This window comes from Aethalodelphis obliquidens, unplaced genomic scaffold (assembly GCF_003676395.1).
Source record: "Aethalodelphis obliquidens isolate GAN/ISIS:26980383/991018 unplaced genomic scaffold, ASM367639v1 scaffold44, whole genome shotgun sequence".
Taxonomy (NCBI): domain Eukaryota; kingdom Metazoa; phylum Chordata; class Mammalia; order Artiodactyla; family Delphinidae; genus Aethalodelphis; species Aethalodelphis obliquidens.
Window position 1 is genome coordinate 12,015,552 of NW_020837988.1, and position 12,836 is coordinate 12,028,387.

At 56.6% G+C, this 12,836-nt stretch overlaps 2 protein-coding genes across 8 annotated transcripts; both read right to left on the bottom strand.

The window, feature by feature from the left end:
• Positions 1-132: 132 nt before the first annotated feature.
• PYCR1 (pyrroline-5-carboxylate reductase 1) lies at positions 133-4,656 on the bottom strand. 7 transcript variants are annotated; one of them, XM_027081038.1, is made up of 8 exons: positions 4,559-4,656; positions 4,031-4,155; positions 3,709-3,779; positions 2,818-2,997; positions 2,359-2,580; positions 2,087-2,179; positions 1,769-1,932; positions 133-946 (listed from the first exon to the last, which is right to left on the bottom strand). In XM_027081038.1, exons 2-8 carry the CDS (start codon positions 4,095-4,097, stop codon positions 781-783), a joined length of 963 nt encoding a protein of 320 aa, XP_026936839.1. In that variant the 5' UTR covers positions 4,098-4,155; positions 4,559-4,656; the 3' UTR covers positions 133-780. The 7 variants fall into 7 exon arrangements, with proteins under 7 accessions (XP_026936839.1, XP_026936840.1, XP_026936845.1 ...); XM_027081039.1 differs by lacking the exon at positions 4,559-4,656 and adding an exon at positions 4,456-4,475; XM_027081044.1 differs by lacking the exon at positions 4,559-4,656 and adding an exon at positions 4,301-4,415.
• Positions 4,657-7,753: 3,097 nt separating this feature from the next.
• Positions 7,754-9,965, bottom strand: MYADML2 (myeloid associated differentiation marker like 2). Its single transcript, XM_027081045.1, has one exon. It carries the CDS (start codon positions 8,828-8,830, stop codon positions 7,907-7,909), a length of 924 nt encoding a protein of 307 aa, XP_026936846.1. The 5' UTR covers positions 8,831-9,965; the 3' UTR covers positions 7,754-7,906.
• Positions 9,966-12,836: the final 2,871 nt, after the last annotated feature.

A 12,836-nucleotide genomic window follows, 5' to 3' on the forward strand; every position in this document is an offset into this window, starting at 1 on the left:
GCGTTGGAATGCAGGGCTCTGGGCCTGTGGGCTGCTGGCTCAGCCTTCAGTGTTACATCGGACAGCAATGACCCTCTGGCACAGGTCTGGGCCTCCCTCCACAGGTGGTGACAAAGTTAGAAGTCAGGACACTGGGGCTGAAAACGAATTTATTTAACCTGAAAAGTCAGAGACAGAAATGACAGCATCTGTTGGTTGGACCAGGAATGGGAGATGATGGCCTGAGTGTATTGGGGCCTCGGGCGTTCAACCATCTGAGGAGCCCTTTTCTCAAATGTCACGCTGGCCAAGAACCATGGGCCCTTTTGCTGGATTCCAGGGACCCTCTGGCCCTTCCCACACTGAGGAAGGAGTGCAGAGTGGAGAAAGGGCAGGAGTGGGATCAAGCTCTCTCCTTGGCTGGGCCTTCATGGTTGGGGTGGGGTGGGTCAGGGGGGACCTTGACCTTTGTACTCAAGCCCAAGCCAGCTGACACTGGGTGCTGAAGCCCCCCAAGCCCTGGAGGAAGGTGGTCCTGACCTGGTTTGGGGGCAGAGGAAGGGGGAGGCTTAGGTCAGAGAATCCTTCCTTGTTCTGGACCAGGACACACTTGGGGACCATGGAGGTTCCCACTGGGAAGTGATGTGCCCCCTCCCTGGCTACAGCTCCACTGACCCAAGTGGATCAGAGCCACGGGGGATGTGAGGACATCCTGTGAGGCCTGGGGCTAGACACTCCCAGCACAGAGCTCCGAGCCCAGGAGGAAAAGGCAGAGAGTGGCCTGCGGGCAGGTTGGACACCTCAGTCCTTCTTGCCTGCCGGGGCCATGCTGCGGGGCAGCAGCTTGGAGTGGCCAGAAGGGGCCAGTAAGGTGCCGGGAGGGGAGTCCAGCTTCACCTTGTCCAGGATGGTCTTCTTGATGGCAGCTGGTGAGACCTTCTCCCGGTCGGCCACGGACTGCAGCTCTCTGGGGAGACAGCGAGGAGGGCTGTGTCCAGGGCTCCGCCTCCTTCCGAGCCCAGGGGTCCAAGTGGAAGTGGCAAGAAGTGCACAGCTCCCAGCACCTGCCAGCCTAGGGTGCTGCTGTGCTGTCACTGCCACCTTAGGGCCTTTGCCCCTGCACTTCCCGCCACCAGCTACCTCTCCCCTAGATTGCCGTTCAGTGGCCTCTCACCTCATTCAAGCAAGCTCAGGGTCACCGAATCTACCAGCAGCCCCCCAGACACTGAGCCCTCATGGCCCTGAGCACGGGACACATGCCTCATCTGTCTCCCCTGCAGGTTGGTGCCAGGAGAGCAGCATTACGTTCTAGCCTCACTGTCAGGCAGTGGCAGAGAAGCCTGTGGGCTTGGACTGGAGGGCAGGTAGGGTGGTGAGAAAGAGCCCTGTCCATCCTGGAGGCCTGTCCATCCCCTGCTCCTTGGATTTCTTTCAGCTCTCATGTGCTGTCGTTGTGCCAGCGCATCCTGTGCTTCTAACTCTCTCTGTCTCCCCGGCAAGGCCAAGAGGAATGTGTTATCATCAGCCCCACAGAGGTTCCCCCTGGTCTGCCTCCCTGGCTTGGATGACCACCCCAGTCTGAAGGCCACAAGTGATGAAATCACGTGCGGAGCCCAGCGTGGGCCCAGAGGGCCCCTCTTCACAGGATGATGGAGAGTGGTGAGGGATGCTGCACACCGCCACCCCAGGGAACCTCAGGGCTCCCCGCACCCTACCCGCTGGTAGGCCAGAGCTTGATAAACATCTGGTGAGTGAATGTTTGAGTGAGCAGGCAGCAGCGGGGGCCCACCGTGTGCGGATGCAAGAGGCCTCCACGGCATTGATGAGCAGGGAGCGAAAGCCCCCGCTCTCCAGCACGTGCAAGGCGTGGATGGTGGCCCCACCGGGAGAGCAGACGTTGTCCTTGAGCTGGCCTGGGTGCTGTTCGGAGTCCAGTAGCATCTTAGCGGCCCCCTGAAGCCAGAGAGGGGGGCTGAAGGTTGTGAGGGTACTGCTTCCAGCCCCAACCAATGCAGCACCCACTGACTCTCCACCCATCCACCCTAGAGCACCAGTCTTGGTCCTGGTAAGGAGTGGCCCCCACCAGAGGGTCAGGAAGAACACTAACCAGCAAAGCCTGGGCCCCGAGGCGGACTGCCAGGCGCCTTGGAAGCCCCATCTTCACACCCCCATCAGCCAGTGCATCCAGGGCTGTGAATGCCTGCAGAGAGAAAGCACCTAAGCTGCTGTCCCAGGCCTTTCCTCCATTTCCTCTAGGCAGTGGTTAGTCCAGCAGCTCTGCCCGCAGGGGCCCAGAGCAAGGAGGAGGGTGGAAGATGGGCAGACATGCCCTGAGATCCTGGGGACTGCCTACTGCCCCCGCTCCTCCCCAGTCCTCACATAAGCTGGGCCGCTGCCGCTGAGTCCCGTGACAGCATCAATCAGGTCCTCCTCCACCTCCGTGCAAAAGCCCACACTGCTCATGAGCTGCTCCAGGAGCCTGCCATCCTCCACCTGGGCGTGGGTGCCCGTGGCATACACAGTGGCTCCTTCCCGCACTACGACCGGCGTGTTGGTCATGCAGCGGATGACTTTGGGGGCCGGCTGGAAGGCTGTCAGCTTCTGGGGGAGAAACTGGCTGTGTGTCCATCCCAGCCCCTTGCCCAGCATGCTGTGCTGGGTGCGGGTGTGAACATGCTCACCCAACTGAACGCTTCCTGAGTTCTGTGAGCTATACAAACACACCCATTCCAAAGATGGAGAACCAGGTGTGGAGCACGCCAGGGCTCCTGAGCCCTCTGCAGTGCACACCTCCACCCCATCTCCAGACCCCGCCGGACCCTGACCCGTAGTGCCCACCTTCTCGATGGAACTGATGGTAACGCCAGCTGCACAGGACACCACGATGTGCCGATCCTCAATGTCGGCGGCAATCTCATCCAGGATGAAAGGAATAATGTGTGGTTTCACCGCCAGGAAGAGCACATCACTGTGCTGCACAGTCTCCTTGTTGTGGGGCGTCAGGTTCACCCCCATCTTCTGCAGGGAGCGCCAAGGCGAGCTCAGCCTGCTGTATGTGGCTGGCTGGCCCCCTTAGTAACCCCCCGCAGGCCGAGAGCCCCTCGTGTAGAACAGCACAGAGGATGATGGGAACGTGGGCATGGCAGGGCTGGGGGCTCAAGGCATGGGGCTCTGACACCATCTAACTGCCCTTCCCACCCAAAAGTGGAGGAAGCATCCTGATCTGGAAGGGCAGACAAGCGAAACTGCATCCAAACCAAAGTCCCAGCCCACCCCACCTAGGGCTGCAGCCCCCAAACCCCTGACCACCTCGTCAAGTGCGAGTGGTGGTGTGGATAGTGGTCTCAAGCTGGTAGCCTGCCCCCACCCTTGGACATGGAGCCCTCACTCAGCTATGGCAAACTGAAACTGTATTCAGCCCCCAGGTGGTCTCTCCTGGCCCCCATACTGTGATCCCCTGTGGTGGTCCACTTGGGGAACCCCATTCCTGACCACCAGTGGCACATGTGCCGGTCACCAAGTTCCCAAAAGCATAGGGAGGGGACCCATCTGCAGGCCAGGAGGCAGGGTCTTTTAGATACTCCAGCCCAGGGACCCTCTTCTCATTGGCGTGGGGGACTGTGGCATGGTGCCTCCCTCTGGGGCCGCTACTCCTGGCCTTCCAGGGTCAAGGCTATCACACACTGGCCTCTAGAAATACTGACTGGTCACCCTCCACCCTGCACCTACCCTGAGGGCAGAAACAGTGGCCAGGTCCATGTCTGGGGAGCTGGCCATTATCTTGTGGGCAGCCAGGACACCTGTGAGAGACAGAGTTCCTCCCTCAAGGCCAGTCTTGGCGTCCCTCCACCACATCCTCAGGAAGAACAGAAATCGCACCACCCAGGGTAAGACAGCAACCCCTGCCTTACCCCAAACCTTCCAAGGCTACCGTTTCCCACAGTGCTCAAATGAGGCACGTTAATGCAGACTCCACCCTCACCTCCCAGCCTGGGGAAGAGTAACTGGCCCACCCTCTCACGCTTGGCCCCTTCCTGGCCGCAGCACCTACCGGCTGCTGTGAAGCCCTTGGCCAGGGCAAAGGCCAGCTGGCCAGCCCCGATGAAGCCCACGCTCATGGTGTCTGGAGGCCTGCGCCCACTGCCCTCACAGCTGGCACCGTCTCCGCAGGAGCAGCTGCGGGAAGATGGGGCAGAATCCAGAACAAGAAGTTAGGCGGGCAGTGCCAGGCTTGACTACTCCACCGCCGACCGGTGACCCCCATCCCAGCGGGTCTAACTCTCCCCCGCTCCGGTGCCCCCGCCCACCGCAGCGTCCCGACCTGCTCCTGCAGGTCCCAGACGGGGCAGAGAGGGGTGAGCCAGCCTCCGGAAAGGGTCGGGAAGACGCATGGGGTAAGGGGACGCCCCCACGCCCGAGTCCCCTCCCCACGCCCGAATCCCCTCCCCACGCCCACGCTCCCCCAGGTCCGAGCACCCCCGACGCCGGAGTCGAGTGCGCGGACTTGCATTTCCCCCTGCCCGGCGGCACCACCGCCCGCCCGAGCCGAACCCCGACCCACAGCTTGGCTCCCAATTACCCAGTTACTCGGTGCGAGTCTCCCCCTGTCCGCAGCTGCGCGCCCGCCACGCGGCACCCAGCGCCGGGGGCCCCCCGCCCCAGCCAATCCGCGGCGCGGCCGCCCTGGAACCGGCCAATCTGGGGGCGCGGGAGGCGCCGAGGGGCAGTTGCATCATCCGCTCACCCCCGCCCCCTCCCGCTGGGTCCAGTCGCCCCCGCACTCCCGAACCTGTGCCTTCAGTCCCGGCCCCAGCGCACCGAAACCTTCGCCGCCCCCACCCCCATCCCCCGGGACCGCGCCTGAGGACTGAGGGCACCGGGGGAGGGGCGGCAGGAGCCGGGCCCTCAAAGAGTGGCCCTGGGCTAGGGCTCCTCTCTCGGGGCCCTGTCGTTGGACATGGACACGGACACGTCAGGCTGGCGTCCGTGATGCCGTGGCCCTCACTCGGGTTTGGAAACTGGCGACATAGCCCGGACCTTCTCAGAATCTCAAAGCGGGGAGGCATCTGGGAGGTCTAGGTCGGTCCCCCTGAGATCTGGACCCCCTCCTTCCCACCTGGGGTTTCTGCTCTCCAAGTCTCTTCTAAGGCTCAGGCGCCCTTTGAAAACTGCATGACACTGGGGGCCACTGGCCTGTTACCACGTGAACCTCCTCAAACAGGCTCTCAGGGTGGGTGGTGGTCAACCAGTAGATAGAGGAAGATGACCCCCTAGTGCCCCCAGTTTCCACGGAGCACCCATGTCTCCTGACATCTCATGTGAAGGGTCCGTGGGATTTTTTGACCCTAGGTTTTCCGAAGAAAAAAGCTCTAGTCATCTCCCCGAGGACGCGCTCAGGGCTCGTCTGAGCTGAGTCTGCATTTGGGTTTCAGGATAGTCTGGGGTCCCAGTCAGCAGCAGGGTTAAGGGCAAAGTAAGAAGCATCATCATTGACATCCCATCCCCCCACCAGGGGAGGGGGTGGGGGTGCTTTATTTTTTCGGTTCTGTATCTTAAATGACGACAAACTGTTCTGAAATGTAATTTCAGTGTTACTTGGATGATCGTGCCGCAGAAGCAGGGCTGTGAGTTCTCCTTGACATAATAATGACCAACATCAACACCACCAGACCACTGTAGTGAGCGTGTGTACGCGGCAGATGTCCAGGCCTCCTCGTATGTTTATTCTGGTGTTCAGTCCTCACCCTCTGAGGGAGGAGCTATAGTAAGATCCGGTCCAAAGTGGACTGTTCAGGGAGTGGCCCAGACTCAAACCCATAGACGCAAACTTGGGGGTCCCACTCCATTTTAACTGACTGTATATAATCAGAGAACAGAGTTCATCCTTTAAAAAGTATTGTTTCTCAAGTGACGACGACAAATAACTCCTTCCTCCAAAGAGCAAGAGTCCTCTGATCCGGGGAGAGAATGGCATGAAGACAATCCCCAGGGCAGCCTCCCGGAGGCCAGTCGACATCTGCCATGCTTATCTTGAGCCCTGGAACCCCTTGCCTCCTCTCTCTCCCCCTCAGGATCTTTGAAACTTAGGCTGGGTGGAGCTCTGGGGGCAGAAGTCCATAGGACAGTGAGGAAATTGGAAGTTGGTGACAGAGAACTCATTTCAGAAATTTGATCAGAAAAGGAAGACTGTCTAGGCCTCCCTGTGAGCTGGGAAGGGTGTGGCCCATATGCTCCTTTGTCACTTGGTAACACACTCCCAACCCCCGCCCTCCCTCAGCCAGCAGGGCCCTCAGGACGCCTCAGGACACAGGGGTCCCTGCCCCCTCAGGGATCTGCTGCTGAAGACGGGCCTCTCCAGGTAAAGGACCCCTGTGCGTGTGCCCTCCCCAGCGGGCGGGCGGGCCACTTCTCTCACACTGTGCATGGTGCCAGCACAGGGAGCCCTTGGACCCCGTGCCTAACAGCTGCTTGGGCTCTGCTGCCACGGGTGTAGCAGCCCCTCTGCCCACTGCTATGCCCAGGGCCCTTGGAAACCCCAGCGGTGGTGGTGAGTGCCGAGAGCTCCCCACCCCCATCCTCCCCTTGCTGTCACCCACCTGGGGAGAGGACACTACTTCCTCGGGAGGCCACTCTTACCCCCAGAGTGCCCCAGCCCTCCCGCAGCTGCCTCCTTCCTCAGCCAAGCCCAGTCTAGGCTCTTCTCTGGGAACATGCTGGTGGATGACCCAGGAGGGACAGCTGGCCACCACCCGCTCTGGCTACCACCCCCTAAGCAGAAACTTCTCCGTGCAGATCAGCGTTGGTGTTTAGTTCCTGCTCAAGGCCAGGGGCCCGTCTATGGGCTGAGCGGCTGCTGTGCTTCGGCAGCTAGTGCGCTGCTCTGGGCTGGCCCAGTCTGGGTTCTTGAGTGGGAGAAGCTCCCTGGAGTGTGGAGGACAATGGCCCCAGCAGGCCCTCGTGGTTGGCAGCCAGGCAAATGAACACTTGAACAGAGGTGGTGGGCCTGTGAGCACCAGGGTGATGCCTGGTGCCCAGGCTCCATGCCCCAGTGGCTGCCCCAGGCTGGTCCTCCCCTGGGTCAGGGCTGCCCTAGGCCAGCCCCCCGGGGCCCATGGCAGGCACTGCAGAAGCTGCCGCATCGGGGCAGACAGCAGGGGCCCAGTGGTGGCTCCCTGCCTGGGTGGGAACCCAGCTTCTCCTTAGCATGCTGTGCTCTTGTCAGTGTTGCCGCCCCATGGATCCCTCCAAGCCTGCACTGTCTCCAGCATGATGAGGCTGCCCTGTGTGACCACACCAGAGTCCTTGCTCAGCTTCCAAAGCTGTGGCCGCTCAGAGGCGGCAAGGCGGGGTCCTGATTCCCAGCTCCTCCTCGAGTTGGCACAGATGCCCCAGCAGGGCCCTGCTTGGATAGCTGTCCTTCCAGGGCTCCAGGAACTGCCCCTTCAAGGCTAGAGGAAGCGCAGGCTCACCACGCTCCTTTTTCACACTACTTAGTTTACTCAGCCCAGATGTGGTCTCCAGACGTTTATGGACGCTTGGGGCCAACTTCTTAATCCTAGCCTCAGGGTCCCCATCTGCAAAGTGGGTCACAACAGCACCTGCTTCAAAGTCTTCTCGTGTGTTACAGTGGCCAGCACGGAGGCAGGGTGTGCCAGCAAATGAAGAGAGATGGAGAGAGACAGAGACAAAGACAGATAGACGGGGAGAGAGAGGGGCTGGGAGCTGCCTGGCAGACTCCTTCCCCGTGACCTGTTCTGTCCCCCCTCTGCCCCTCCCTGAGATGAGCTGCTGAGCACTGCCAGAAGCCCAGTCATGGCTCTACTGGCTGCCTCCCTCTGGCTTGTCCCTGGAAGTCTGGGCTCACCTGGGTCCCCTCATGGTGCCTGAGCCCTGGAGAGCAGAGGTGGGTGGGCCACTGCCTGTTGGGCTACAAGGTAGGCACGAAGCGGATCCTCTGGGAGTAAGCCAGGTCGGCGACGTAGAGGAGCAGGTTGACATAGGTGAAGGTGGCCACCACCAGCTGGCTGTCCCAGGTGCAGCTGCCCCTCAGGCAGTCGGGGGGGCGCCTAGGCTCACCGTACTTGGGGTCGAAGCAGAAGACAGGCCAGATCACTGCAGCACTGAGGTAGAGGAGCACAGCCAGGAAGGTATACACCACCACTACACGGTCGAAGGGGCAGCCCAGGCCCCCCGTGTGGCCCATCACGCTCAGGGCCACCACGACCACTGTGGCAAGGAAGCACAGGCTGTAGACGGCCACACACCACTGGGTGGCCACGTAGCGCCCGTAGCGGCTGTCGTGGACCAGTGCCCCAAATATGATGCAGGCCACAAAGGCCTGGACGATCTTGAGGAGTCCCGACACCGTGGCCATGTAGCTGGCCACCTGACCTGGCCGGGCCCGTGTCAGGGCCACCTCCGTGGCATAGGCCAGGAAGAGGAGCCCGGCGAAGATGCTGGCTGCTAGGCGGAAGTTCCTGGCTGTGCAGCCTGCGGGCTCGGGTAGGCACTCCAGCTGGGTGAAGTACAGTGGGTAGATGACCGCAGCTGTGGCGGATAGCAGCGTGGCCAGCATGGCGAAGGCTGCTGTGAAGTTTCCCCAGGACAGGTGCAGGCAGCTGTGCAGCCGGGTGAACTCACAAGCCACCACCAGGACCGAGAGCGCGAAGCAGAAGCCCCAGGCGGCCATGCAGAAGGTGCCCTGGACGCCATCGAAGCCACCCCGGTGGGCCACCAGGCTGAAGGTGGTGCAGCCAAAGGCCAGCTGCAGCACGCGGGCCGTGCCCACAGGCGATGTCACAGCGCCCAGGTGCAGGTACCCACCCCCGGGGGGCTCCATGGTGCTGCCCATGTGGCCGGCCGAGTCTCTGCTTCACACAGTGCCTGGTGGCCCCGGAGCCTGCGGCAGCGGCAGATGCCAGCAGCCTGCAGTGGCAGTGACGCTGGTGACATTGCAGCAGAGCAGCCTCTCCACCGCCTGTGTGGGGAGGGCCGAGGCCCCCCCCAGCTCTATAAATAGGTGACCGTGATCAGAGCCCAGGAATAGCAGCTTGCGTTCCTGTGCCTGTCCCTATCCAGGAGGGACATCTGACCCTTGTGATCCATCGAGCCCCTGCCAGGACCATTAACTCCTTGGCTGCTGGCACCACCCCCACCTCCAAAGCACCTGCTTCTGTCGGTCAGTCGGTGCCACTGCCCTTGGGGGAGGGGGAGGGAGAAGAGCAGAGAGGACCAGGCAACCCAGCTCCAGCAGCTTCAAGGGGGAGGGGCACAGGGAGGAGAGGGCGGCAGTGGGGGATCTGGGAGCCCTGCAGGGCTCGGTTCAGAGCTGGGATGGTTTCAGGACCCCATTGTCATTGTCCCTTGGCCCACACTCAGCTCTGATTCCTGGGAGGTGGTGGGAGAGGGGAGTGGAGATCCTGTGCCCCCTCCCAAAGGTGCCCACCCTCATTCTTCTCACATCCCCCAGCCTGACCTGGGGGAGTTAAGTTTTAGTTATTATTTGGGGGAATCATAATGGAGCACTTTACTTGTCCCTCCTAGATATGTAAACACCTAGGAAAAACTCAACTCTCCCAGTTTTAGTCTAAAATATTAAAAATATATGAAATGTTTTTGAAAAGAAAAAGAAATTTTTCTGACTGTAAAAGTAGTACATGCTCAGGCCCAATCAGCACAGAAAGAGAAGAAAGATTGCCAGCGATTAATCTGCCAGTGATTAATCTGCCTGTAATTCTAGCTCCTAGATTCAACCCCTGTGAACATCCCGTGTATACAGTTGGCCCTCTGTATCCACAGGTTCCCTATCCACGGATTCAACCAACAGCAGATTGAAAATATTGGGGGAAAAAAATTCCAGAATGTTCCAAAAACCAAAGCTTGAATTTGGCATGAGCCAGGAACTATTTACATAGCATTGACTTTCTATTAGGTATTATAAGTCATCTAGAGATAAGTTAAAGTATATGGGAGGGGAATTCCCTGGCAGTCCAGTGGTTAGGACTTGGGACTTTCACTGCTGTGTCCCTAGGTTCAATCCCTGGTCGGGTGACTAAGATCCCACAAGCCGAGCAATTTGACCAATAAATAAATAAATAAATAAATAAATAAATATAAAGTGTACGGGAGGATGTGCATAAGTTATACACAAATACTATGCCACTTTATACAAGGGACTTGGGCATCAGTGGATTTTGGTATCCTAGGGGGTCCTGGAACCAATCCCCTTTGACACTATATATATAGCCTTATGTGTATTTCCCCCAACTTTTCATTTAGGAAAATTTCAAATTTACAGAAGAGTTGCAAAATAGCACAATGAACACTCATATATCTTTCACCCAGATTTAAGAATTATTAATATTTTGGGACTTGCCTGGTGGTCCAGTGGTTAAGACTCCGTGCTTCCACTGCAGGGGACGCAGGGTTCAATCCCTGGTCAGGGGAGTTCCACATGCCGCAGGCTGCAGCCAAAAAAAAAAGAATAATTAATACTTTGCCCTGTTTGTGCTCTCTCTCCCCCCCATAAATAATTAATAACAACATTAATTAATTCTGGAGATATGACAATTCTCCCCTAGATACTTCCACGGACACCTCCTAAAAGCAAGGCCGTTTTCCTACAGAACCTGAACACAGCGACCACACTTGGGAAATTGACGAATGATCACCTAATATACAGTCCTGCAGTTTTTCCCCACCTGCCCCCAAACTACACTTTATAGCATTTTTAATTTTTGCACCAGGATCTGATTGGAATTATACATTGCATTTGGCTGTCATGTCTCTCATTTTCCTTTATTCTGGAATAGTCTCTGCTTTTTTAATATTTCATAACACTGAATTTTTTGAAGTGTCCCAGCCAGCGGCCTCTAGAGCCCGCGAGCCACAACTACTGAGCCCGTGTGCCACAGCTACTGAAGCCTGCGCACCTAGAGCCCGTGCTATGTAACAAGAGAAGCCACTGCAATGAGAGGCACACGCACTGCAATGAAGAGGAGCCCCCGCTCTCCACAGCTAGAGAAAGCCCACATGCGGCAATAAAGACCCAACACAACCAAAAATAAATAAAAATGATTCTTTAAAAAAAAATAATAATAAATAATTTAAAAATTATCAGCTCCTTCTCTGAAAGAGGCCGTGAGAATCTGAGAACAAATCACAACAAAATCATCTTTCCTTGCTTTGCCATTCTAGCTCTGCCAGCCCACAGGGCCCAGGGTAGCTCGGGGTCCCCACCACGGTCTGGGCGGCTGCTTCATGGCTGGACAATGGCGAGGCTTCCTGGACCCTGCCATAGGCTATGCTCCCAATTCTAGACACCAACTCCCAGCTGCTTGGCCACTGGGCTACTTGGTGACAATGTCTTCTGCTCGTGAGCTTTTGCTAACGTGTTACAATTACAGAAACAGAGCGATTCTAAATTGACAGCTTCCCACAGCGTGGAAATATCAACAAAGTAAATTTGGCTGGAAATCACTTAAAGTTCATCAGTAGGGATTGGGGAGTAAACTTGAGCACATCCACATGAGGGACACTTAGGATGCCCTGAAGTCGCCTCATAGAAGATCAGGTAACGTGGTGGGAGATCACAAGGGCAGCGATCTGCGTGAAGACAAAAGGACCTGTGGGCACATGTGCCTCTGAAGAGAGAGAAAGGCTGAGTAAAAGCCTGAGATGCCCCACTGTCACGTCCGAGGCGCAGGGCAGCAGGTGCTTTGGCTCTCCTTTGGGTTTTCAGTGTTTTCCAGTTTTAAAATGAATAGGTACTACTTCCTAAACCAGAAAAAAAGAATAATTAAAAAAAAAAAAATGAAGTAGGGCTTCCCTGGTGGCTCAGTGGTTAAGAATCCGCCTGCCAGTGCAGGGGACACGGGTTCGAGCTCTGGTCCGGGAAGATCCCTCATGCCGCAGAGCAACTAAGCCCGTGTGCCACAACTACTGAGCCTGCGCTCTAGAGCTGGAGAGCCACAACTACTGAAGCCCGCGCGCCTAGAGCCCTTGCTCCGCAACAAGAGAAGCCACCGCAGTGAGAAGCCCATGCACCACAACAAAGAGTAGCCCTGTCTTGCAGCAACTAGAGAAAGCCCCCGCACAGCAACAAAGACCCAACCCAGCCAAAAATAAATAAATAAAATAAATAATTTTAAAATAAATAAATGAAAAATAAAAAAATAATAAATGAAGTATAAATAGGTTTATATTCTTGTATGAATACAAAACTTGCTTTAAAAAATAAAATAAAAAATAAAAATAAAAATTGAAAACAGGACTTCCCTGGCGGTCCAGTGGTTAAGACTCTGAGTTTCCACTGCAGGCGGCACGGGTTTAGTCCCTGGTCGGGGAACTAAAATCCTGCGTGCTGCACAGTGTGACCAAAAAAGTAAAAAAGATTAAAAAAAAATACCTTCCTTTTACAAAATTTTTAAATAGACTTTATTTTCTAGAACAGCTGTAGATGCAAAAAGAAACTGCACTGATAGAGCTCCCATATACCTCATATCCAGTGTGTTCTATTGGGAACACCTTTTTTTTTTTTTTTTTTAAATTCTCTTTATTATTTTATTTGGCTGTGCCACGCAGACTGCGGGATCTTAGTTCCCCAGCCAGGGATTGAACCTGGGTCCCCTGCAGTGGAAGCGTGGAGTCTTAACCGCTGGACCACCAGGGAATTCCCCTATTGGGAACATCCTATGGGACATGTTACAATTAATGAGCCAATATTGATAAATCATTATTAATACACTATTATTAAGCAAAGTGAATACTTTATTCAGGTTTCCCCAGTTTTAACATCATGCCCTCCTGCTGCTCCAGGACTTGTCAAGGACCCCACGTGGGATATTTAGTCACCACAT

Bases quoted from the DNA above. Each gene is read 5' to 3' on its own strand.
- MYADML2 (XM_027081045.1), bottom strand. From the start codon at position 8,830: ATGGGCAGCACCATGGAGCCCCCCGGGGGTGGGTACCTGCACCTGGGC.
- PYCR1 (XM_027081038.1), bottom strand. From the start codon at position 4,097: ATGAGCGTGGGCTTCATCGGGGCTGGCCAGCTGGCCTTTGCCCTGGCC. The intron at 2,998-3,708 runs GTAGGTGCAGGG...CGCTCCCTGCAG, and splicing joins CCACTGTTTCTGCCCTCAGG to AAGATGGGGGTGAACCTGAC. The intron at 2,581-2,817 runs GTGGGCACTACG...TTTCTCCCCCAG, and splicing joins CCATCAGTTCCATCGAGAAG to AAGCTGACAGCCTTCCAGCC.